The following is a 23,570-nucleotide window of genomic DNA, read 5'->3' as shown; positions in this document are numbered from 1 at the left end:
ATCGCATAACTTCAACTGTTGCCAGAAAAAATTCATGGCTTCGTTAGCAGCAGAAGCAGATCAACATTCTAAAATAGTGGTAGCAGGTTACTCTTTTTTTTTCAGGGAGAAGCGCCTCTTTGGTCAGGAGCTTCGACCAAATTCTGGATTCGAAGGAAAAGACAAAAGAAAGACTCTGCCAAAAGATTTGTTAGAAACCACCTCCCCAGCATGTTCGTCCAGATCATTCTTCCGTACTCAGAGGACTCTGCCTAGATTCAACAAAGACACTAAACGATCTACCTGGGATAGCAGGAAGACCACTTGGCAAAATCAGTCCTTTCGGGGCAGATCTTCCTTTCGACCCACAGGTAGAGGAGGAAAGTTTGCAAATTCCGAAAAAAACGAACAGAGCATGACTATCACACCATTCCGATAGGGGGACGTCTTCAGTTATTTCAGACAGCCTGGCAGGGAAGTCATGTGGATCGTTGGACTCAAGACGTGATATCTCAAGGCTACATCAGGCTATTCAGGCTATATCAGGCTATATCAGGCTATATCAGGCTACATCAAGGCTATTTTTCTTTTATGTACACTGAGAGCATATGCACCGGAGACAAATTCCTTGTGTGTCCAATCACACTTGGCCAATAAAGATTCTATTCTATTCTACATAATAGAATTCAACCAAATCCCAAAATCCAGGTTCATTCCATCATGCCTCAAACCAGATTCGATCAAAGCACATCGCACCAAGATGGCCATTCAACATCTATTGGACATTCAGGCTATAGAGGAAGTCCCAACCCACGACAGAAAGACGGGAGTTTACTCACACTTTTTTGTCGTTCCCAAAAAGAATGGTGACTGGTGTGCCATACTGAACCTGAGATATCTCAACAAACATATAAAACTCCGACGATTCTGAATGGAAACCATCAGAACGATAGCAGAGGCATTGAGACATCGAGACCTACTGACTTCCCTGGACCTCAGCAAAGCATACCTACACATCCCTATCCACCTTGCTCGCTGCATAGGTTCCTGAGATTAGCCTTCCAACACCAACGGCAGTTCAAAGCGTTACCCTTTGGGCTATGCGGCGCGAGAGTTTTCTCAAAAGTGCTACTGGCTCCTATTATTGTTCCTTAGTCTGAGAGGCATGCACCTACACCCCTACCTCGGCGACATTCTTATTACGATTGAGATCCCAGAGAGGAAGCCGTCAGGGACCTTTCTCTGGTGATGGAAGTGCCGGAACAACATGTGGGTTTGTGATCAACAAGGAAAAGAGCTCCTTGATCCCCAAGATGGAGATGATGGAACTGCCGGGAGCACTTGATTTCAACATCAAAGAACTCCTTCTTCATTCCCAACAAAAAGATCACCAAGATACAACGAACAGTGGCATCAGTGATTCGCAGCTCCAAGTTCTCTCTTCTTCAATTGACCAGTCTTCTCGGCCTAATGATCTCTACCATCGATCTTCTACAATGGGCCCAACTGCATGCAAGGCCTCTACAAGCCTTTCTCCGTCCTTATCAGAACGCCGTCATAGTAAAACACGACAAAACCCTAGTCATACCACAAACATTGAAGACAGAACTCTCTTGGTGGATGGTCAGAGAACACCTGACCCAGGGAAAAGTGTATCGCCAGAAAGGGCTGAACTATTGCTCAGATGCGAGTCTACTGGGGTGGGGAGCCACCCTCGATGGCAAAATCATTCAAGGCAAATGGTCTCACCAAGAATCATCACAACCAATCAACATATTGGAGATAAGAGCAATCAGACTGGGGCTGCTGAGCTTCAAGAGTATACTGAAACAACGTCATGTGGTCATCTGGACAGACAACATCTCAGCAAAGACCTACCTCAATCACCAGGGAGGATCGAGATCTCCAAAAGCCTGCATCAAGAAGTCAACCAAGATTCTCAAATGGTAGGAAACCAACATTCTCTCCATTCAAAGCTGAATCATTGCAGAAGGGCAAGTTGAGCGTCCAAAGCCGGACTGGCTCGAATAAGCACAACAGTTCAAGGCGCCGAATGGAAACTGGATCCCAGGATCTTCCAACAGATCTGCCAGAAATTAGGGACCCCGTCCTTAGACCTCTTTGCCAACAAAGACCGTCGTGAGATCTTTAAATATGTCACCGAGGTTCTTCGACCCGAAGGCCTTCATAGCGGGCGCATTAACTGCATTATTTAGCGCTTGTGATGTATACGTTCCCCCCAGGTCCGAGTGATCCCCAAAACTGCTCTGACGGATCATGGCATCTCGAGCATCGATCATCCTGAAGTAGCTCAAAGCGTGGCCAAGAAGACCATAGTTTTCTGTCATTCAACAACCGCCATGAAACCAGCCTTCCGTCTGCGCCCGGCATTTCGCACTTGCTCACTCAAGGACCGCAAGCAAGACATCCGGACTCCAGAATGGTTTCCGCGATTGACCGCATGGTTACGGTTGAACGGGAAAAAACTGGCAAAACAAGCGAGATATTCAGTTAAAGTAGACTGAAACCTTAATGGCCTCGCCAAGCGACCGGCAACCATCTTGGATCTATAATGCTTCCTGGAAGGTTTTTTTGTACAGTGGGCATCAAAACATCGATGTTGACCCGACTTCACTCCAAAATAACTTCGATTCTCGGAAGATTTCTACAAGAAGGGTCTCTTGAATTAGGTCTGAGGAGTGCTACCCTGCGATGTCAAATAGCGGCGCACTATCCCACGATCTGGCCCAAGATCCGCAGGTGTTCCAGCATCCATCGTTACCCAGATGTAGTAAGATTCTAAAAAGGGCGTATCCCAAATACAACCACTCAGTGAATCCTCATATCCCTCCTGGAAGCTACATACGGTGCTAGCGGCTCTCCACCAAGCCCCCCCTTTGAGCTTCGATACAAAACCATCCACCTTATAAGTGGTTAGAGAATGAAAACGTTATTCCTTTGTAGCCATCACATGCGACCCAGGAGTATCAGAATTGGAGAGCCTTATCAGTGAATCCCAATTTCCTGCGTTGTTCCATCCAGATAGGGTGGTGTCACTACGCACAGACCCGATCTTCAGACCAAAGGCCAGCTCCAGCTTCCATCTTAAACAGGAAATTGTTATCCCTAATTTCTGCCCGGTAAGACACACTCACCCTACAGAAGAGATTGTGGCACAACTCCTGGATGCACGCAGAGGCGGTAAAAGCTTTCATTATTCGCAAGACCGAGAAACACTGTGAACCAGTCGGACAGTCTGTTCATCAACATTTCACCCCCAAATATAGGACACCAGATGTCCAGCAGCATCTATAAGCTCTACGCTCAAAGCATGTATAATAGAGGTAACACACAAAGTGACAAATTTACTCAGGGTAATTCTCACGGCATCACAGCTCATTCCATTAGATGTTCGTCTGTCTAATGCATGGCCTTTCGGAATCGAAGCTTCCGTAGAAGACATTTGTAAAGCAGCGATATGGTCTTCTCCTTCTACCTTCATAAAACATTACAAACTCCAATCCTGGACCTCAGCAGAATCCGCCTTTGAAAGGAGGGTTCTGGAGCATTATCCTGGATGATCATATCTAGCCCCCTCCTGTTTTTGGAGGACACTGCTATAGGAGGTCCCATCTAAGATGGTCTACACACCTCCAGGAGAAGCGGACCATTGGATACTCTACTCGGGAAGGGTCCTTCTCCTGGGGTTATGTAGGACCATCTTAGCCCTCCCTTTAGACATATCATTCAGTGGTGCTTACACGTCCTCTTTAACGGGGAATAGGGCAGGTGAGAGGTGTAACTGTATATACGTTGAAGCAAGCTACAGATTACATTAATTCCACTCGTTTGGTGGTACTGTTCTGTGTTGTTTATGTTTTTGTTATCATGTTCTACGATCAGTAGCTATGCCAAATGGATACTGACGAAATGGAGGATGAAGACCAGACAGGAAGTTTAAAAAAGTCATTTCCTGCCTCCCTGTTAAAGGGCAAGAAAGCACCCATCCAAGATGGTCTACAACCCCCAGGAGAAGGACCCTTCCCAGTAAGTATCCAATGGTCCGTTCCCTTGCATGCCAGCCCTCACCCCCTCCTCTCCCTCCCTCCCCTTCAGCCCCTGACATTACCAGTCAATCAGCTTGTGTACAAGAGTTGTGCACAAGAGTTGTGAGATGGTCAAATATTTAATTATACTCCATTAGAGATCGAATTTTCTAGACTCAACCCTTCTATTCCTTATTTTATAACTTCGGTGTGATGATTGAGCATGGTTAGCATGATGTGCTGTTGCTTCAGCAATTAAAAGTATACAAACAGAGAGCTGGAAGAAGAAGAGTCCCTACAGTAGCTGTTAGTTTCCTGTCACTAGCCAGCTTCCCTGCATCTTAACTGGGCTTAAAAGAAACGTTGGTAATTAGCTTTCTCCTGAGCTGCTTGGGAAGACTGTTAGAGAACCCATTCTATGTGCAATACAAGCACCTTCCCTGTGCCAGTGAATGTATGTAGACTTTGGACCACTGTATGGAACAGGGTTGCATTGGTTGTATCTGGCCATCGGAGCCTCTTACATCCTTTATCTGGATCTTGTGCTTGCACCTGGGACTTATGCACCCAGGCTATATGACCTGTACACCCTGATTTGTAATGTACAAGTCATGCACTTAATGCCTCTTTATACTTTTGCTCCATGTGTGTGTGAAGCCCTTTGCAAATACAACATCCCCATGGAAAGCACAGTCCATACTATATGTTGCACACAGCAGCTTAGTGCTCTTCAGACATTTGAAGATCTGGTACGATAACAGGAACATGGTCACCTGTCACCTTTTATGAATTTAGTAGCCCATCTTTCTTTGTTCAAGTGAGTCCAGTCTAGCAGATTTATCACCCCCTATCCTATCTTGCAGAGTGTCTTCTGTTGCATACATGCTGATACTTGCCCACCTGATAACTTGGGACATCCATTCCTTAATTGTCCCTTTCTTCAGACATTGTTGCAGAAAAAATATTGCCCGTTTCAACCTCTGGAGTGCACACAGACGTAACTTTGACAAACTGCTCACTTTCCATTCATGGACAAATTTGCCCTCCCAGAGCACGGGAGGAGGGTTGTGGCAGTCTTGCTAGATTATGGGTATTAATCAGCTTCACAGCATAACACCAGCATGCACAGGAGTATGGAAGGAAACAGTGTACTCTGCTGTGTCAGAAAATTACTTGTGTCTTTACTACAAGCATATGCCTAAGCTGCCTATGACTGGTGCTGGGCTTTGACTCACCTTTCACACATGTTGATTTTCACATGGCAAAGTTAAACTTTATTAATACAGCCTTTCCAGTTTGAGAGGGCTGTTCTTGCCAGAGTCTGTAATTTTGGCATAAGACTCTGCTAGTTAGTTTTACACAGTTTTGTCACTTGATAGATTTGTTAGATCGAAACACTTGGCTTTGTCGGTCTAGTAAGCCTGAAATTTTAAAGAACATTTAAACTGCTAATTCTGAGCTAATCTGCAAAATTTGTATGCAGCACGCTGGCATTAATTGGTTTTAATATTGTTGAGTCAAATGAGCCATTCTCAACTTCTCACACCATGAAGACCTATTTTAATGTTGGTTGGGTATGGAGAAGCCATCTAACAGCACAGTCCAGATCCCGGAGATGGCTGGGGAGGCGCTCCTATCATTCTGCCCCACCGCCTCTCGAGGGCTTTCAGGTGGCATGGGGAGGCAGAAGAAACAATAAGCCTCTCTGGCCACCCGAAAGCCCTGCAGAGGGGAAAATGGAGTTATGCCACCCTTTTGGGTCACCCTTTTGGGGGGGCATAAGTCCGCCCTCTTCACTGCTGGCGTTCCGGGGGTGAAAGCCTGGTGGGAGCTGACTAGTGTTGACTCAGCCTCTGGAAGTGGCAGCCAGGGGCAAGTTGGGAACTGTGGAACTCTGAGCCACCTGCCCATCTCCCTATTTGTTCTACTTATTCTTCTCAGCCACCCTGAGCCCAATTCTGGTTGGAAATGGACAGGGTAGAATCTCAATAAAATAAATTACACTAGCCGGGAGAACAAATACACATCATATGGCCGTTCTTCCCCTCTCCCCCTCCCCATTGGGTGGCCCCTCTTGAGAATTATTACTTGAGTTTTGCTTGCTACATGTGGGTGCATCTTATCTGCACAAGACTACTACTTCAATAATTCCATAGATAATGCCCCATGTCCTTCAACTATCTGCTTAGTTTTCCTGATGACAGATATTTGAAGGTACTTAACAGGCTTCAGAGTCATTCCATATAAATGTTTAGGGGTATAATTCTGTTCTGATTTGAGAAACTGATCCGTCATTTTACGATTTAAACACACACTTCTTCAACACTGGTGATCTCAACCTGGACCTCCCAATATGAAACAGGCTTCATCTTAGCGATGGCTAGAAGAACCTAATAGAATACCAGGCTTTTTACTTGGAGTGAATGCTTATCCCCCTGCCATTAATACATGAATGTGAGGGACCAGGGGATCAGACTTGAAGAAAACTTGAACATTGGATGGGGCCAATAAGTAGAAACTGAATAATAATTGAGCAATAAGAAATCAGATTGTATTTCCAGTCTGAAATGCAGTTGGATCGACGATGGGAAAGCAGTGGGGAACTGATTGTAGCTCTCTCATGTTTTCATTTCCATGTGCATTAAAAAACTAATTCATGGAGCAGTTACACCATGGGAACTGACTGCCCGAGTTGCCCACACTCTTCACCACATTCTCTGCTGCTTCTCCCTCTGCTCACTCCTCACTTCCTCCTTGATGTTCTGACTTCAAAAAGTTTCTAAAACAACCTTGTTCCCTCTTTTTCCTGAGCCCCTTGGGGGAGGGTGGTATATAAATTGAATGAATAAATTGAACAAACAAATGTCTGTTAGACAAGAATTATAATAACCTCTTCCCCGTTAAGGCAGCCACCCACTATTAAATTGACCTCGTGTGTAACTTTGCTTTTCCTTTTTTGTTTTTCTTTGTATCGTGTCTCATTAAGGGTAGTCCTTTCAAAGGTGTCCTTTTCTTCTGGGTAGCATGGGAGTTGAAAGAAATGCTGGGCTTAGTGCAACAGGACCTCAATGCCAACCTCTTCTGTGGGTTATTTATTTATAATGTCTATGCCGCCTCTCCAGAGAACCTGCTGAAGGTGACTTTGCATTCAGAGTCTTGGCTCATCGCTTCCATTTACTATCCATTACTGAATGGACTTGTGCATCCCAAATCTATCTCTATAGGTCTCAGTTAGCAATCCCTGTAAGTGACTTGCTTTTCAACAAGAGAGTTCAGCTGAAATTTAGCATCTCATTGATAGGGTGAATGTTTTGCTGTAACAGCCCTGAGAAGAAATCTTTGGGGCTGTTGCTATAGCGAGTGCTTAGTCTGCAGTTCTCCAGATGCTTGAAGAGATGCAAATCTCCTTGCAAGCCATAGACTGCTTTCACATGCTTTTTCATAAGGTTGCAGCTTACAAGATGGAGCTTCTTTGAAATAGGATGAGGTCTTCTGAAATTGGAAGTTGATCCCGATAGTGTTCTTAATTTTGGTTCAAGCTGCTCACTATGCATAGGCCTCTAATTTTTGTTGAAGTTCCAAATTCTTTTAAAAAACATTACTTTCTATTGGTTTTCTTTCCTATACTCTTCCCTTTTCCCCGATTGGGAAGGGCACTCAAAAGAGGCTCGCAGAGTCTCCTCTCTGCTTTACCTGCACAACTCTTTGAAGTGGGTCAGGTTGCGTGTTTCCCTGATCCCAATCAAGCATTCTAGCTCTGTACCACGCTGGCCCTTTATTACATTTTCTGGAGCCTTTAAATGTGCACAGAAGTTGACAGGACTGCATCACTCTTTTTTTCTGGTGCTTTGATCCTTGCTGGGAATAGCAGTATTACCTGTGCAGCAAATATAGATACACAGGTCTCAAGGGCATCCTGGCTGGCTGCATGTGCAGATCTGTCACCTATTTATTACTAATTCAGAGGGCAATTTTGGCACACAAGAGCATGGGGGAGTGGAATTCAGATTCCCATGTATATCTGGCAGCTGAATCTATGAATTTTAGTATAGTCATCGAAACTCTTCTTCATTGCTAGATCCATAGCTCTTGTCAGGCACAGAGGGCAAGTGATCTGAAAAGGCTTGTGGCAAGATGGAGGAATGGGGGGGGGGGCCTCTGCACCGCAGACAGTGTTGCCAAGATGAAATGTGTCTCAACTTGGCACATTCAGAGTAAATGTGGCTTGATTGAGGGGTACTGAGATATAACTTCACCCTCCTTTTGACTACTATGAAGTCCATGCATCATTAGAGAAGAGGCCTTGCTTGAATTGTCGAAGAAGAGTGAGGGTTAGCAGCTTCTATACATTTTGTCTGGTTGCCAAGGCCTTAGAGAAGTAAGTAGCTACAGAGGTGAACTTAATTCTTCCTTGCTGTTGGCCTTAATGATTTCTCCTCATTGCCAATTCACCCCTTATTTAGAGGGAAAATATGAATATTGTGGTTAATAGTGTTCTAATTCTGGGCTAGCTAGTACTGAATCCAGTCTGTGCTTGATATGTAAGAGTTACGCTCTGGAGTCGATGCCTGGTGTGGTGCAGTGGTTGTAATTTTGATGAAAATTGGGGACACCCAGCTGTAGGAGTCTAACCTCCTTCACAGGAGTCCAGTGACATTTCCCCCCCAACAAAATTTATACCAGCATAACACTTGAGACAGAGCTCGATCTGGAAGTATTGTTGGGTTCTTCTGGTTTATTTCGCTGCTGCTGACTAGCATGGTTACCCATCTGGAACTACCTTGCAGGGTCACTGTGAAGATAAAGTAGAAAAAGGGAGAACTGCATATGCCGCCCTGAGCTCCTTGGGGCAACGATAGGACAGAAATATTGGTTGTGGTTTGTACTGCTGTTCAGCTAAGGGGATATCTTGGATCCTTTACAGAAGAAGGGTGGAAGGAATAATAGAGATGAAAAGAATAGCCATTGGGTTGGATCCTGACCAAATATTCTAGTGGCAAAATGGAATTCCCTGCCACCATTGCAGACCACCAATCTCCCAAGAAATGCTGCTCCCAAGGAACCCTAACAGATGACATGAAGCATCTGCATTGCAGTGGGAAGGGTAGCTGATAGAAGTTATTACTTTCATCAGGGTCCAACTCATTGTTGCGAGTCTTTCCTGCTACTTTATCTGGAATTACTGCACTAGAAGGAACTGAAAAAATCTAGCATTCACATTTAAATCTTCCTATAGTTGTGTTTTTTCTGCCTCATTTTCATAATAACTTATAAATTCATTTTAAAAAATTATCTTTGACAGGCTGCAGCAAGCCTTGAAAATATGTGAATGTTCTTAAGAAAATCTTGATAGCCCAGTGGTGGTATTTACCAGGCTTCATGGTGCTTGGAAAGGATGCTTCAATAGTTAGTGGCGTCCCCCCCGCCCCAAGCTGTTGTGATAAAGTTTTCAAAACAAACTATGTGCACATTTGCTTAAGCAGTTTGCCACATTGTTCATTCTTAATTGACAGAATGGACTTGATCTATTTTACCTCAGGGTTTATAACCCTGGGTTGGAGTGTTATCCGGTTTTCCTGTGTTCTGACTTGTGCTAACATGTAAGCTGCGTGTGCAAGAAAATAGGCTATTGCTTTTTTCTATTTGTATCTTAATGTCAAATGAAGTAGAAGAGTTGGATTAATATCCCCCCTTTCTCTCCTGCAAGGAGCCTCAAAGGGGCTTACAAACACCTTTCCCTTCCCCCTCACAACACCCCTGTGAAGTAGGTGGGGCTGAGAGCTCCAAAGAACTGTGACTAGCCCAAGGTCACCAAGCTGGTGTGTGTTGGAGTATACAGGCTAATCTGAATTCCCCAGATAAGCCTGCACAGCTCAAGCGGCAAAGTGGAGAATCAAACCCGGTTCCTCCAGATTAGAGTGCACCTGCTCTTAACCACTATGTCACTGTTGCTCCTGCATTCTCCTTTGTGTGTTGTTGAGCTGGGGACTTAGATCCTTTGCATTCATCTTCATAGTAAGTTTCTAAGTCAAATGCACTTTCTAGTCTTCTGGAAGATGAATAGCCACATTTCATGTAGTAAGTGGCTAGTTTAAATGTCTGGTAATGGAGGGCAATTTATGGTAGTCTTTTAAATGCATTTCCTCTAGACGAATGTATCTATCCTAGGTGTAATCGTTTTTATTTGGAGATGGAGAGGGAGTAAAGATTTACTGTTAGCTGCATGAAAGAAATGACAAAACCTCACATAATTCTTCATGACATTAATTTTGCAGACTTACTCAGGCCTCTTCTGTGTTGTCATAAATCCCTACAAGAACTTGCCTATCTATTCAGAGGAGATTGTGGAAATGTACAAAGGCAAAAAGAGGCACGAGATGCCTCCTCACATCTACGCCATCACAGACACCGCCTACAGGAGCATGATGCAAGGTAAGTACAAGCCATGTCATTTAAAAAAAGAAAGGCAGGCTCTGGCCATGAAGGTTGCTGTGTCAAATGAGTAGACTAATCTTTCAGAATCATTTTGCTTCCCTAAAATGGCACCAAATAAACCTAAAAAGCCTGAGAAGGGCTCGTGTGGGGATTGAGGTCTGGTTGGAAGAAAACATTACAACAGTCTTCTGACCTCTCGCAGGCCACATTCTTATTTTTCTTTGAGTCCTGCTTAATCCGTGGGGGAGGTTTGATGCCGACGTCGGTGGAATGGGAGGAATCTGCACCAAGCACAGAAGATGAAAGTTCTCCGCTAGAGACGGGTTGGGATTAGCTTTTTGTGCCTTAGACTCTATTCAGAGCCTAACAGGCAGGAAATCTTCCCTGGTGCTGAGCCCTCTTAAAAGATGCACAGTCAGCCCAGTGACTCTGATTCTCTGTATGAGGTGTGCTTGTTTCCTGGAGCTGACGGAGCAGAAGGTGTTGCTTGTTAATTGGTTAGATTCCAGCATTTGGTTTAAGGCATTCTAATTGTCAGCCTGTGTAGGAGGAGGAGAAGTTGATTGCTTTCATTCTATGTATCCGGCTTAAACTAATACCAAAATTGCTCCAACCTTTTTGTGAATGCGGCTAGTCGCCCCCGCCCCCCGCCTTTCCTTAGAACTGGCAACTTGCTGGCAGCCTAGTGGAGCTGTTCTTTAATGAAGAAACTCACCGTTTCAGAATCCATAAACTGATGCAGGGCGGAGGGAGGGTGCACAAGTTTTGTATAGCACAGCCGTGTTTCTGGCTTTGCTAGAACTTCAGGTGAAGTAGGTTGCTCACTTGGCTTGCCGTGTTACGGCACAATCACTTCATAGAAGGCTGGAATATTTACAGCGAGCTTTGGTGGTGACCCACAGCAGTTTCCTCATTCTTCTCCCCCACCCCCCCACCCCAATAGAACTGCTGTTCCAGTGTGGAAATAATATACAGTAGCGGCGTAATGTCCTCCTGTGCAGGTTTTGAATAAATTCAATACACTCGCATATGTTTTAAAATCCATTAAATCCTGAACATGTAGTAAAACATTCCTTGAATAGTTCAGACCCCACCGATGTAAGCCCTGTCGTCTGCTTCTTCTCTGTCGTGGAATAAGCCAGCGGGTGGGGGGAGGGTAACTCCAGAGCAAGGCAGAGAAAAGCCATGTTGGGGCTTGGGGGGAATATTAATTGAATGGTCATTTTCTTTGTGCCCTCAGGGTTCTGGAACTTAAAACCTAAGTTACTGTTTTCTCCTCGAGTACCTTAAACATTACAAAGCTTGCATATGAACATTTTAATAAATGTAAGAAGTTGAGGCCAGAAATGTTCTGTGTGCTTCTCAATCCAGCCTGGGCTGCTCATAGTAGCATTCCACGCGCTCCGCTCGTTTTTGCTGCTCCTCTGTGTTGACCTGGTTCACAAAGTGAATTGCTTAATGGGACATTGTTTTGTAAGGAGCTATCAATGACCCTTGACTTTAGTATAAATTTGTCTGCAGTTCTCATACTTGAGGTAGGGAAGTTTGTCTCTGCTTGCCTCTGAAGTATGTCAACTTTTCAGTGACACCAACGACTAGTTGTCTTGCCTGTGTATTAGAAATTACTCTGCACATTTTTCCTCGAAATGTAATGTTCTTGGACTGGTCCCTCTTTTCTAATGTAATGTTATTCCTGTGTAGCTAGCATAAGTCAACTTGATGGTATGTGAAGTGTTGCCTTGACTATTCATGAAGAAAGGGAACCTTGAAATAAAAAACAATCACCCCATAGTTGCAAATTTTGGGAAATATCTGTATAATGGCACTTCATTGTGGTGTAGTTTTGATTGTGATGAAATACAATTCATATTCAATGGTCATGTTAACCTTGTTCTTCTCAATCTGCTGTCTACATTGGCAATATGTCCTCTTATGTCAGGGTATGCTTATGTCTTATGTCAGGGTATGCTTCACAGGGTCAGCTGTGCTTCTTGGGAGGTGTGGGTAGGGTTTGTTCAAGGGTGAAAGTAGGCTAGTAAGAAAGTGTCAAAGTAATGCCTCCCATCTTTTGTTTTAAGGTCTTGCTCTCTTGGGGGTGGGGAATGACTATACCAGTAAGAAATCCAAGTTATTTTCATCCCTGGGTTCATTTGACTGTAGCTTTTCTCTACATTGTAAGACCTTCCCAAGAGTCTGAAAACAAACATAATTGGGTCTTCCTTCTAAACAAAACCTGTGCAGAAAACTCATGCTGAAAACTAAGCCGCAATCTAAAAACCCCAACCTTACAGTGTTACCACAGATCAGGTGGAAAGGAGCTTACCTGAGTTACTGTGTTCTTCCTGTAGGCTACACCTGCAAGGAAGAAGATTAATACAGATAAAGTCAACATACCCTGCAGCCATTATGGGAATTAGTGTGAGGGTTTCAGTAGGCATATTTTTTATTGCTTTGAGTGTTAACAGAAGTTTGTGTCTTTGAAGAGGTGAATTGTGTATTAACATTGGGTTATGCATATTCGGTAGACAAAATCAACTGCTTTTCCACCTGCTTTGGCTTGGATGTGATCTAAAGAGATTGAGTAGATACCAACCTGCTGATAGGAACTGAATTCTTGCAGCATTCTTTTCATATATTTTTCCAGTTCACTGGAACGACAACCGTAGTGGTGTTCTCAGACACACATGTTGATACAATGGTTTACAGAAGTATGGCCTTTTAAACGGGTTTGCTTTTCTAAATAAGTACCTCCAACAGAACATGGAATGAGTTCTTAAAATTGTTCTGCATTGTCTTAGCATAGTGGGAGGAGGTGGTATGAAAAACAGTTTTCATTTGTTAGTGGCAAAGGCCATTTGACAAGAACAGATTCCAGCATCCATTTTGCTACTCACTGTAAGTACTACTGAATGTGAAGAACACTTATCCTAAAGCTCTCAAAGGTTTCCTCTGCAGTGATATGCAGCTAGCAGGGTAAGGCTTCTGCAATTCTCCTTTGCCTTGTATGTGCACACTTACGTTGTCCTTAAAGCATCTTGGCCTCTGCTATAAAGTTTTGGATGCAAAAAATAATCCGGAAGATTAATGTGATATTCATTGGTTCTGCTTTTCTAATATACAAATGAACCAGAGACTTTCCTTTTTCAGTCTTATGGGCTATGGACTGACAGTTTGAAAAAAGGCATGGAATTTTGTTTTTATATGTGACATTGGCAGTGAGAATCTTATATGTGTAAAAATTGAAAATCTCATCTGTACCTACAATAGAAGAATTGGCTTGTGAATACAGTGGAGTTCGCTGAGATGCCAAGCTTAATTCATTGATTAGAGAAAAGAACTTACCGATACCTAAGTTTATTGATAACTGGAAAGCCCTGATAGCGTTTGTGCTTAAAACAGTAAAAATGGATATAAGTGAATTCTATTTAATTTGTGCTAATAATTAAGGGTAAACCGAATTATAATTTCATAGGGAGCAAGTGGCAAATTGTTAACTGTGTATTTGTTGCAGAGAAAATTGGGAGCCCTCCCTGTCCTTGTTACAATATAGCATTTCTATATATTCTTAGATTCTTATTGTGTTTGTCTCTCAAAAAGTTTTAATTTAAAAAAGAAAAGCAAAACTGATGCATATCAAACTAAAAAGGCATCCTGATCCCAGCACAGTTTATTGACTCAGATTTCTACAAACCAGCCCTCAAAACTTTATTCTGCTTTACTAGTTCCTTCATCTCTGTTCAGTACTCTTGACACCTGTTATCCGGACACGAGGGAGGTCAAGGATGAAATGTCCAATGCCTGCAGATTGCAGTTTCACTTGGAAAGTTGCTCCCAGATAGAGAGAAGGAATTGGAGCTTCCTGATAAGGAAAGAGTATGTTTTTTCCAGTGTGGTGGTAAGGTAGAAGATTTCTGGGAAGCATTTTGTCTGAAGGAACTCTCAGTAGTGTGTCCTAGTCCCTTCCATTCTCCCTTCATAACTTCTATCCTCCTTCAATGGCTGCCATCTCTGTCTCTAGTACAGTTATGGGTCCTCACTGAATCTGATAAAGTGCAGAGTATCTGGCTGACCTGAGAGCGCCGTCTTTCTCTGTGGTTAGGAAGCCAGCTTTGACTGACCAGCTGTAGGTCGCCTGCATTGATGAAACAGCTACAAACAGGAATCAAACCTTTTTGCCATTTAGCTGTACTTCCTCTTGGCTGGAGAGATGACGTCACCGTTGTGAGTGCTCTGCTCTCCTTTTATGGCGCTAAGCAGTTGCTCATGCAGAGTTGCTCATGCAGAGGAAGTGGGTGATAGAGGCTTGGTTAGGATGTTCTGTAACTGAGTTTGTGTCGCCCTCGACTGCATATTGTGTGTGCTTCCCTCCCCCACCATTTAAAATCAGATCTTCTTCAGAATTCCTTCTCTTACGGTGGTACCTGAGAGGATTGCTAGGCTCCAGGAAGCTCAAATGCCTATGTTTGAGAGGACTCTAATAAACGGATGTGGTCTGGCATTGGCATTTGCATAAGAAAGCTGAGAAGTGCAGCAGATTTGGCTGGTGGGACCCTGATAGATCTATGTTAAAGTTTAAGGAGCTTATTCCAAATACTCCTAAATTACTGTGCTGGTGAAATGGGCTTGAATCACCATCAGCCGGTTACTGAACATATCGGTACCCCCTCAAAAAGCTTTCAAGCCAGCACATTTCACAACAGTCCTCTTTGTTTGCCGTGGTAAGAACAAACCCCAGCTCACGTTGCTACTTCTTCAGAATAAGTAGGAACTGGAGTTCCTTAAAATGCTGTGTTTGCTTCTTGAATCTGTGCATGCCCAAGACAAGTCTTGCAAGTGCTTTGAAAGGGGTTGGCAAGGCTCACAGGCAACAGTGTTCTATTTACTGCTCTTTGATTTGGAATTGCTGCTATAATTACACTAATGGGTTACCTATTCAAGATGCAGTTGAGAGATGTAACTCTGGGCATGTAAAGCAGATGTACATTCCTGTCAATGACTTTTTAATTGCTTTCTATAATAAGCACTTGAGGATGCATATATTGCTCCCTCCTGCCCCAAAAACTCAGGTTAGAAGTCTGGCACTCTAGCCAGGTGCTGAAGGTAGTCTGACTCTGCTACCGGCTAGTTTAGCCTGTGGAAATGGGTGCCTCTGATCTTGTTATTTGAACAGTAATCCTGTCTGTGACACAAAGGGGCTAGGTGAGAAAGGAACATGTAATATTGTAGAATGCCTAGCTGTGTGTAAGGGAGGGGAAGCATCAGACAACTGCCCCCCACTCACGCCTCATTAGATGGGTATGTGTTTGGGGACGGGGGATCTGATTGTTGAGCAACAGGAAGTAAGATGCCATGCAGATTTCTCAATTGTCAGAGCAGAGAAGAATTCCAGCTATCTCAGGGATGAGTGCTGTGCTGGGAAAATCCCCCCCCCCCCCATTCCAAAAAGACTGTTTCCTTTTATGGTAATGTCTGCCTGCTGCCATGTGTCTTGCCTATACTTGCAGGTACATTCCTCCCAGCTTAAAGAGGTGACTCACAGTCTTGCAGCAGGAAAATTGGGGGGGGGGGGGCGACGACAATAAAGTGCTGAAAAGTGGTGCCATGCTTGAAAGCTTTTGGCAATGGAGATTCTTGGACTATGTCTCTGCTAATGGATAAGAAGAAGCCCCGTGATGTGGAGGGGGAAGCTGCAGTATTGCAGTCCAAGCTCTGCTCATAATTTGCATTCAATCCTAACAGAAGTCTGTTTCAAGTAGCCAGCTGCAGGTTGACTCAGCCTTCCATCCTTACAAGGTTGAAGCTGGTAAAAGACATAAAGAGGCTAGGCAAGAAAGTATCTAGTTTACTGGGAGAAAAGAGCAGACGACTGGGGAAGGTAATTACCCTGTAAACATAGTCTGCCTAGCAAATGTCAGGATGTGACATTACTCCATGGGTCAGTAATGATCTAGTGCTTGCACAGAGGCCTACCTTTGCCTTTATCTAACGCAGGGGTAGGGAACCTTTAACACTCAAAGAGCCATTTGGACCCGTTTTCCATGGGAAAAGAAAACACTTGGAGCCGCAAATAATTTTTGACATTTAAAATAAAGATAACACTATATATATAGGGTTTTTTAAACCTTTTACTCCACTCATTCTGAGAAGCACATGGATGCACCCGCCCTGCTGCCTGCAGGGCGGGCAAGGATGGGGCCAGCGGCTCGGCCTTGCCGGCCGCCGGGAAAGCACCCGCCCCACTCGAACAAGGCGGGCGAGAGGGGAAACCCGCGGCGCTGCCCAGCCAGCCGCGGGCAATTGGTGCGCCCGCCCTGCTGCCTGCAGGGCGGGCAAGGATGAAGCCGGCGGCTCGGCCTTGCCGGCCACCGGGAAAATACCCTTATCCAATAGGGCGAGCAAGAGGGAAAGCCCGCATAGCGGCCCAACCAATGAGCGCAATTGATGCTTTGCTCCCTGCTGCCTGCCGGGCGGGCAAGGATGAAGCTCAGCTCGTGGAGCCGCAGTGCAAGGGCAGAAGAGCCGCATGTGGCTCTCGAGCCGCAGGTTCCCTACCCCTGATCTAACGGCTAAGATCCTGTCAAGATTGAGGCATTTTTCCCCAGGGAAGCTTGTGCTGACTCATGGCTGCTGACTCATGTTTTCTCGGGCTTATGCGGAGCCTTTTCTGCCCTACGAAGGACAGCTCCTCCTGCAGGCTGAAGGAAGCGCATGGGACCAAATGCTGGACGTCTGGCTCAAATGGCAGTCTGCCAACAAAGGATTTTTTCTCCTCCCATATAACATTATCTGCAATCTGGTTCAAACTTCCTACGTAATTCTTTCTATTTTAAGAAAACAGTGATGTATAATAGTTCCTCAGCTCCTGTACTCTGGAAGAGTCCTGATGTTTCAGAGAAATAGTAACCTTCCTGAGATTTGGCTACATAACGTGGAACTACCCAGTTGTGTCTGTGCTGTTGAATACATCTCCTGGGGCTATGTGCAAATGAATCATTACTTAGTCCCCTGATCCTCCCTCTAAACGCCCAGTCATGCAAAAGCCTTCTGGCACGTGTCTTTGTGATCCATTGCCTGATGGGAGACCTTGATTGACATGGCTTTCTGAATGATTCAGGGGTGCAAAAACCTGCCCCCTTCCAGGCACGTTGAGCAAATCAAAGAAAATATTAACATAACGGCAATACCCATAGCTGGATATTAATTGCTTGGTATGCGCGGTATCAGTAGTGAAACAGTATTACATACATGCATGGCTTTCCATTGCTAACTATGAGCCCTATTTCTTCTTTGGCTTGACTTTTCATCCTAATTGTAGCAATAAAATGCCCACGGCTTAATGCTACAAAGATGGATCTTGATTACTCTGGTGGTGGTGGTTTTCAAATTTGGCTTAATTCTCCCTTACAGAAATAGAAGCTCAAAAGTGAGTGGCAGTGCTGTCCACAGGGGCTTTTGGAAGACTTTGTATATTTAGGGAATGGGGTGGCACTGAACATGGGCAGGATTTCTGGATTGCCTGTCCAGGATACTCTGTTCTTTCTGTGATCTGAAGCGACCAGAGATGTTGCAGGCTGTTCATCCCTCTCCTCTGTGCTGAACCTATTATCAGCTAGTAGAATCCAGATTTGGGTGTACAGGGTTATTTATACATGAGCTTTCTGTCATGAAGCTAATAACTGTGCTTCTAGTTAGTGATTAGGAATGAAAAGTGACTTCAGCTTCCCCTGTGTGAAAAGGCAGCATAAAAATGTTTCAAATACGAAAATATCTGACCCTTCGCTTTCTGCTTAATTTTCAGATCGGGAGGACCAGTCCATTCTCTGCACGTAAGTGTTTGCCTAATTTTTCAGTTGCTGATTAAAGGTGCTTGCAGTTAAAATATTGCGCAAGTTAAGTTGATGCATAGGAGCACTTGCACTGTGAGACCCACTCTCAAGAAACTGTAGTGCTTTCAATGGCATTGACAGGGTTTTTCACAAGTTTACCTCCCTCAGGGGAAAGATTGGTAGCAGGTAACGTGTAGCAGTCATGGCCTCCTGGTAGAAATGTTCCTTCAAGGGAAAGTTGCTGGAGAACTGGGAGCTAACAACCTGGATGTGGGCAGTTTGACTGGTAGTAGCCTTGTTCCCTATGGTAGCACGAGATTTGGGGTAATGTGTTGACCAGATTCCCAAAATAGCAACTTGGGAGAAAAAACTACCCAGTTTTCTGTACAGGAAAAAATCTGGAGCTATGTGCAAATGAATATACACATGGATGTGTACTTAGTAGGTTTTATTTTTTGCAGAGGTGAATCAGGAGCTGGTAAGACAGAGAATACTAAGAAAGTCATTCAGTATCTGGCTCATGTTGCTTCATCACATAAGTCCAAAAAGGATCAAGTAAGTACTGAATTCTTGCTGAAGACTTCTGTGTATACAAGTTAACCTCTAATGCGAGACTCTTTAGATAACAAAGTATCAATTTGTGCTAGTATGAATGGTCATAAAATCATGGGTACACCATCTCTTGTGGTTAATAACCTTCCTAATCTGCTCTCACCTAATTTAGGGGGAGTTTTGGTAGACTTAAAATTAAGTCTACATTGACTTTGTTCTTACCTGCTTAAAGGTTTGAGGATGCTGCAGCCTTTAATAGGAGGATGCCACCTGCCTTCTAATAGTGTTAGTGCAAAACCCTTTCATTATCCCTGCTCATGCAGTTGTGACCATTTTTTTGTCATTTGAGATTGAACACTTTCCTTATTGCTAGAGTTTTCTGTTCTGTTTTGTTTGTATGGATGGCAGCTCTAGGAGACCTCTGCTATGCCTTTTGCACTGAGGAGTGTCTAAGTATTCTGACTTATTTTTTCCCCCTTTCTCTTGATGGATTATGTCCGAACTCACCAGTTGGGACTCCATAGGTGAGCTGCACGTTTACTGCACGTTATGCACCAAGAATGCGTGTGTTGCTCCATTGTGACTTTTTTCTGGCAGCAGCTTTTCACTTCCACCAGTGTCACTTTCTGCAGTAGAACTATTGTGTAAACCAGTTCACAGTTTGACTTGCACCAGGGTCTTGTTTTTAAAAGATTTTTTAATATTGGACGTTCTTCCCATTTTGCTCACTTCCAGTCTATGCTTGTTGGACCTTGCTTTAGATCTGTTGTGAGGAATTTCTCAAGCACTTTTCAGTGAGGCACAGTGACACATCTCTGGAATGGTAAATGGCATCTGGTATCCTGCTGTTCTGGCCAGATAGAGTTGGTTGGCGTTCTCCAGGCCTTCCAGCCCACCCAGCACATTAGTACTAGCTGTGGGTGCAGGATTCTGGGAAAGGTCAAGAAGCAATTGCCTTTACACATGCTGTATGTTCCAACTCAGAGCCTTTTCCACAGATAAACACATGGGAAAATTTGAGCTATCTTCGTCAGCTTTTATAATGAAACCCAGATGGCAAGTGTATTCCCTGTCTCTAGATAAGATCTTGATTTTGGTACTTTAAGACACTGGCATGCTGTGTCTATAAGTTAAAAGCACTCAACTATATAGATAGTCTGTGCATGGTGTGTCTGTGTGTGTGCACACATTCTAATGAGTGGTTTGGAAAAGTAAGCAAACATAGAGCTTTTCTGTATGCCAAAACTTGAGAGCATTTTCCATGAACGGCCAGTGGCTATATTTAGAAACATTTCAGTGTTCATATTTCATGATCTTATGACCCAGGGAACTGAATGTAGTTGTTTCCCCCCCTTGTGTGTAACAACTTTGGGTCATCTCAGCACCCTTTCACTTTTGGTTAGAAGTCAGGTTAAAGAACAGGAAGTTCCCAAGGAGCTTTCCAGAAAACTTAAAAAGTCCAGCTGTCTCTATAGTAAAGTTGCTGGGAATGGCACTTTTTTCTGGGTGTGCTGCATTCTTCCTGTGCATCTATAATTTGTGAAGTAGCTTCTTGAGATGGCCACCCAGCCTCTAGAGAAGGGGCTTCTCAAGAGCAATAATAGATTGGGGAGGCCAGTCTCTGTTCTTTACGTTAGACATTCATAGGGTCTTATGCCAAATTCTCTGGCTACTAAAGAGGCTTCCAAAGCCTCCAGGGGTGGAGGGTAAGAGAAGTGACAAAAAGTATTTGGCATTCCTGAAATTTGCTAGTTGCCCTGACCTGGATGGCTTAGGCTAACCCGATCTTGTCTGACCTCTGAAGCTAAGTGGGGTTGACCTTGATGGGTACTGAATGGGAAACCAAAGAATTCCAGGGTTGCTGCATAGAGGCAGGCAATGGCAAATGACCTCTGGACATCTCTTGCCATGATAACCCCATGGGTTTTCCTAAGTCGGCTGCAACTTGATGATGCTCTCCATCACAGCCAACATTTGTTGGCAACAGTGAGCTTGCCTTGATGAAAAAGAGCATCCATTTTCCCCGGAGGAGGAGGGCATTTTCTATTGGGTGATTCCCACCACTCAGGCAGGTTTAACTCTTCAACTTCCTGCCTCTGGTGGAATTCACTCCCTGCATAGTTTCTTTCCTGCCTCATAGAAGAAGAAAAAGAAGAGTTGGATTTATATCCCCCCCTCACAACAAACACCCTGTGAGGTAGGTGGGACTGAGAATGCTCAGAAGAACTGTGACTAGCCCAAGATCACCCAGCTGGCATGTGTTAGAGTGTACAGGCTAATCTGATTTCCCCAGATAAGCCTGCACAGCTCAAGCGGCAGAGCGGGGAATCAAATTCAGTTCCTCCAGATTAGAATACACCTGCTCTTAACCACTACACCACTGCTGTTCCAGGACAAAGCAGCAGTCAGTTGCCTGTCTTACCTTTTTCCCTGCTAGGTTCAATTCATTCTCTTTATCTGTTCTTATCCTTACTCTTCTTTTTCTTCATTACTTTTACTCTCATTCTGTCTCTTTAACTTGCCCTCCTCACACTACATCCGGCTCTTTATCAAGAGCTCCAAAGGTGTCCATTCAGCTTTGTCTTGACTTTGGGCCAAGGAGCAGTGATTGCAGGAAAGAAAACTCCACATGGAGGTGCTCCACTCTGACAACGAGTTTATTGGCTTCTCCCTCTGAAGCAGGAGGACATCTTGTATGAGTGATTCCCACCCCTTTGCTCAGAGAGGCAGGACTTAATTCTTCACTTTCTGCCTCCTTGCTGGCAATTAGCCACTTCCAGTTTCTTTTCTTTTTTAAAAAAATATTGTTTTGTTTTTCCACAAAACATGACAAAAGTGGAAAAAATAAATTTGGAAAAGAAAAAGGAGAAAAAAGTGTTGCATAGATCTGCAATAATACTGATCAATATATTGAAAGAAACTTAATGCCATTTCTAGTTTCTTTCCTTCCTCGGACAGGGAGAGCAGCTACAGCAGTAGACACTTGTTTCCTATAAACTATCTTCTCTTTGACTCTTTTCTCAACTTGAATTCTAGTCTTTACCCTACTTTTGCATTAACTAATTCAATTTTCTCTTCTACAGCCTCAGTTTGGGTAGCTAGGGGGAAGAGATCTTTCCTGCCACTAGCAGTGAAAAAACTATTTCCACCAAAATTCAGCACAGAGAGGCAGAGATGGATTCCTCTCAGAATGAGCTAGGAGCTCCCCTGATGGATGCTGTCCAGTACATTCATGGCAGTGGCAGCATAACTCTCCTAGGAACCAGCATTCTGGTCTAAACAGAGGCTGGGAGCAGAGCAGTGGGACACTGCCTTGGGAGGTCCCAAGCAAAATGTTCTCCTGCCTCAGAGAGAGAACGGCCATTCTGGTCTTAAAAGGTTCTTCTCCTCTGAGGTCAGGAGGACATCTTGGCCCTCATGTCATCACACATAATTGTGACATTCTCCTCACATTCCAATAACATAAGAACCTGAAAGATGCTAGACATTATAACTTTCCTATTATCCTGTCTTAGCATATATACATATTTTGCTTGGTCTAAGTTCTGCTAGTTAAGAAATTAAAAAGTCGAGTTCCATTGCTATCGGAAGAACTGAATGTAGAAGTGGGTGATTCCCAGCAAGGAGATAGGAAGTGAAGACATTTTGCCTCTCTGAGCAGAGGGGTGGGAATCACCCACACAAGATGTCCTCTTGACCTCAGGGGCGAAGGACCTTTCATGGTAAATATTCAATGGCCCGATCTGTTTTATTGGTTATTTGAAACCGATAATTAAAACTGCCTTCAGTCATCTTGTGCCCCCCTTCCTTCTAAGCAGCTCTTCAGCTGACTTTTTAGAAGGGATGTTTGTATTGAAGCTCTTTCAGGATGATGACAGAAGACCGGCGGTGGTGGTGTCCCTGGGGGTTTTTTTCCCTAGAGGAGATTGCTTTGGAGTTGCTGTGTGGGAAGATTTTGAGGATGCTTGATGTGCAATCTTTTAAAACTATGAAAGGCCAAGAGGTCTGTATGCCCCCACCCGCACTGAGACTAAAAGAACAGAAGCTGAGACTGTAACAGCGTGCAAGAGCAGCTCAGGGCATTTTAAAGATGCATTGAGATGATTTTTTTTCTGAATTCATGTGGGTGCAGCAGCAAAAGTTGAACAGCCCAACCCTGGGGTCATTGGCTGCCACGTGAAGGAAGTGGAAGAGCAGAGCTGCCTCTTGCGCTTCTTGCCAGGCAAACAACCAACGTAGTTTGTAGTTTTGCCAAAATTCTACTGCTTCCTGTTAAGACATTTGATGCATGGAGCATCCACTGGAGGGAGTCATTTCTGGTTGGGTTCTGGCCCTTTTGCAGGAACCTTAGAATAATATTTTAAAATTAGGCTGTCCGTCACTCTGAAAATTCTGCATACAGCCACATTAAGAACAACCAGAGTCTAATTGTCGCCCGATATTGTTTACTTTAGCAATTAGATGAAGCTAAAGTTTAGCAAAAGCAGCATCTCCTTTAGCAAAATATAATCAAATGGACTAGTTAAACATTAATGCTCAGTGAACATTTTGCATAGGAAGTATAAGTTGCTATTAAAGGTAGGCTTTCATATTTATAGATGGAGGCTGTGGGATGTTCTGTTCTCCCTGGTGGTGTCAGCGTGAAGAGATTAGGAGCAAGATTCTGGCTGTTGCCCTTGCTATTGAACTTCCAGGTAGGAGATCCCAGGCTGTTTGAGCACGGGGTCTCCCT

General features: G+C 44.1%; 1 protein-coding gene across 2 annotated transcripts in view; it reads left to right on the top strand.

Annotated features, from left to right (window-relative positions):
• The window catches only part of MYH9 (myosin heavy chain 9), a 90,393-nt gene that overhangs the window by 24,883 nt on the left and 41,940 nt on the right, over window positions 1-23,570 (top strand). For both annotated transcript variants that reach the window (XM_048499695.1, XM_048499694.1), the window contains exons 3-5: window positions 10,301-10,457; window positions 18,259-18,286; window positions 18,748-18,841. In XM_048499695.1, the coding sequence (XP_048355652.1) occupies window positions 10,301-10,457; window positions 18,259-18,286; window positions 18,748-18,841 (279 nt within the window). The remainder of the gene's footprint in view (window positions 1-10,300; window positions 10,458-18,258; window positions 18,287-18,747; window positions 18,842-23,570) is intronic.

Source organism: Sphaerodactylus townsendi, linkage group LG06 (genome assembly GCF_021028975.2).
Source record: "Sphaerodactylus townsendi isolate TG3544 linkage group LG06, MPM_Stown_v2.3, whole genome shotgun sequence".
NCBI lineage: Eukaryota > Metazoa > Chordata > Lepidosauria > Squamata > Sphaerodactylidae > Sphaerodactylus > Sphaerodactylus townsendi.
This window is presented reverse-complemented; position numbering and strand designations above follow the sequence as displayed.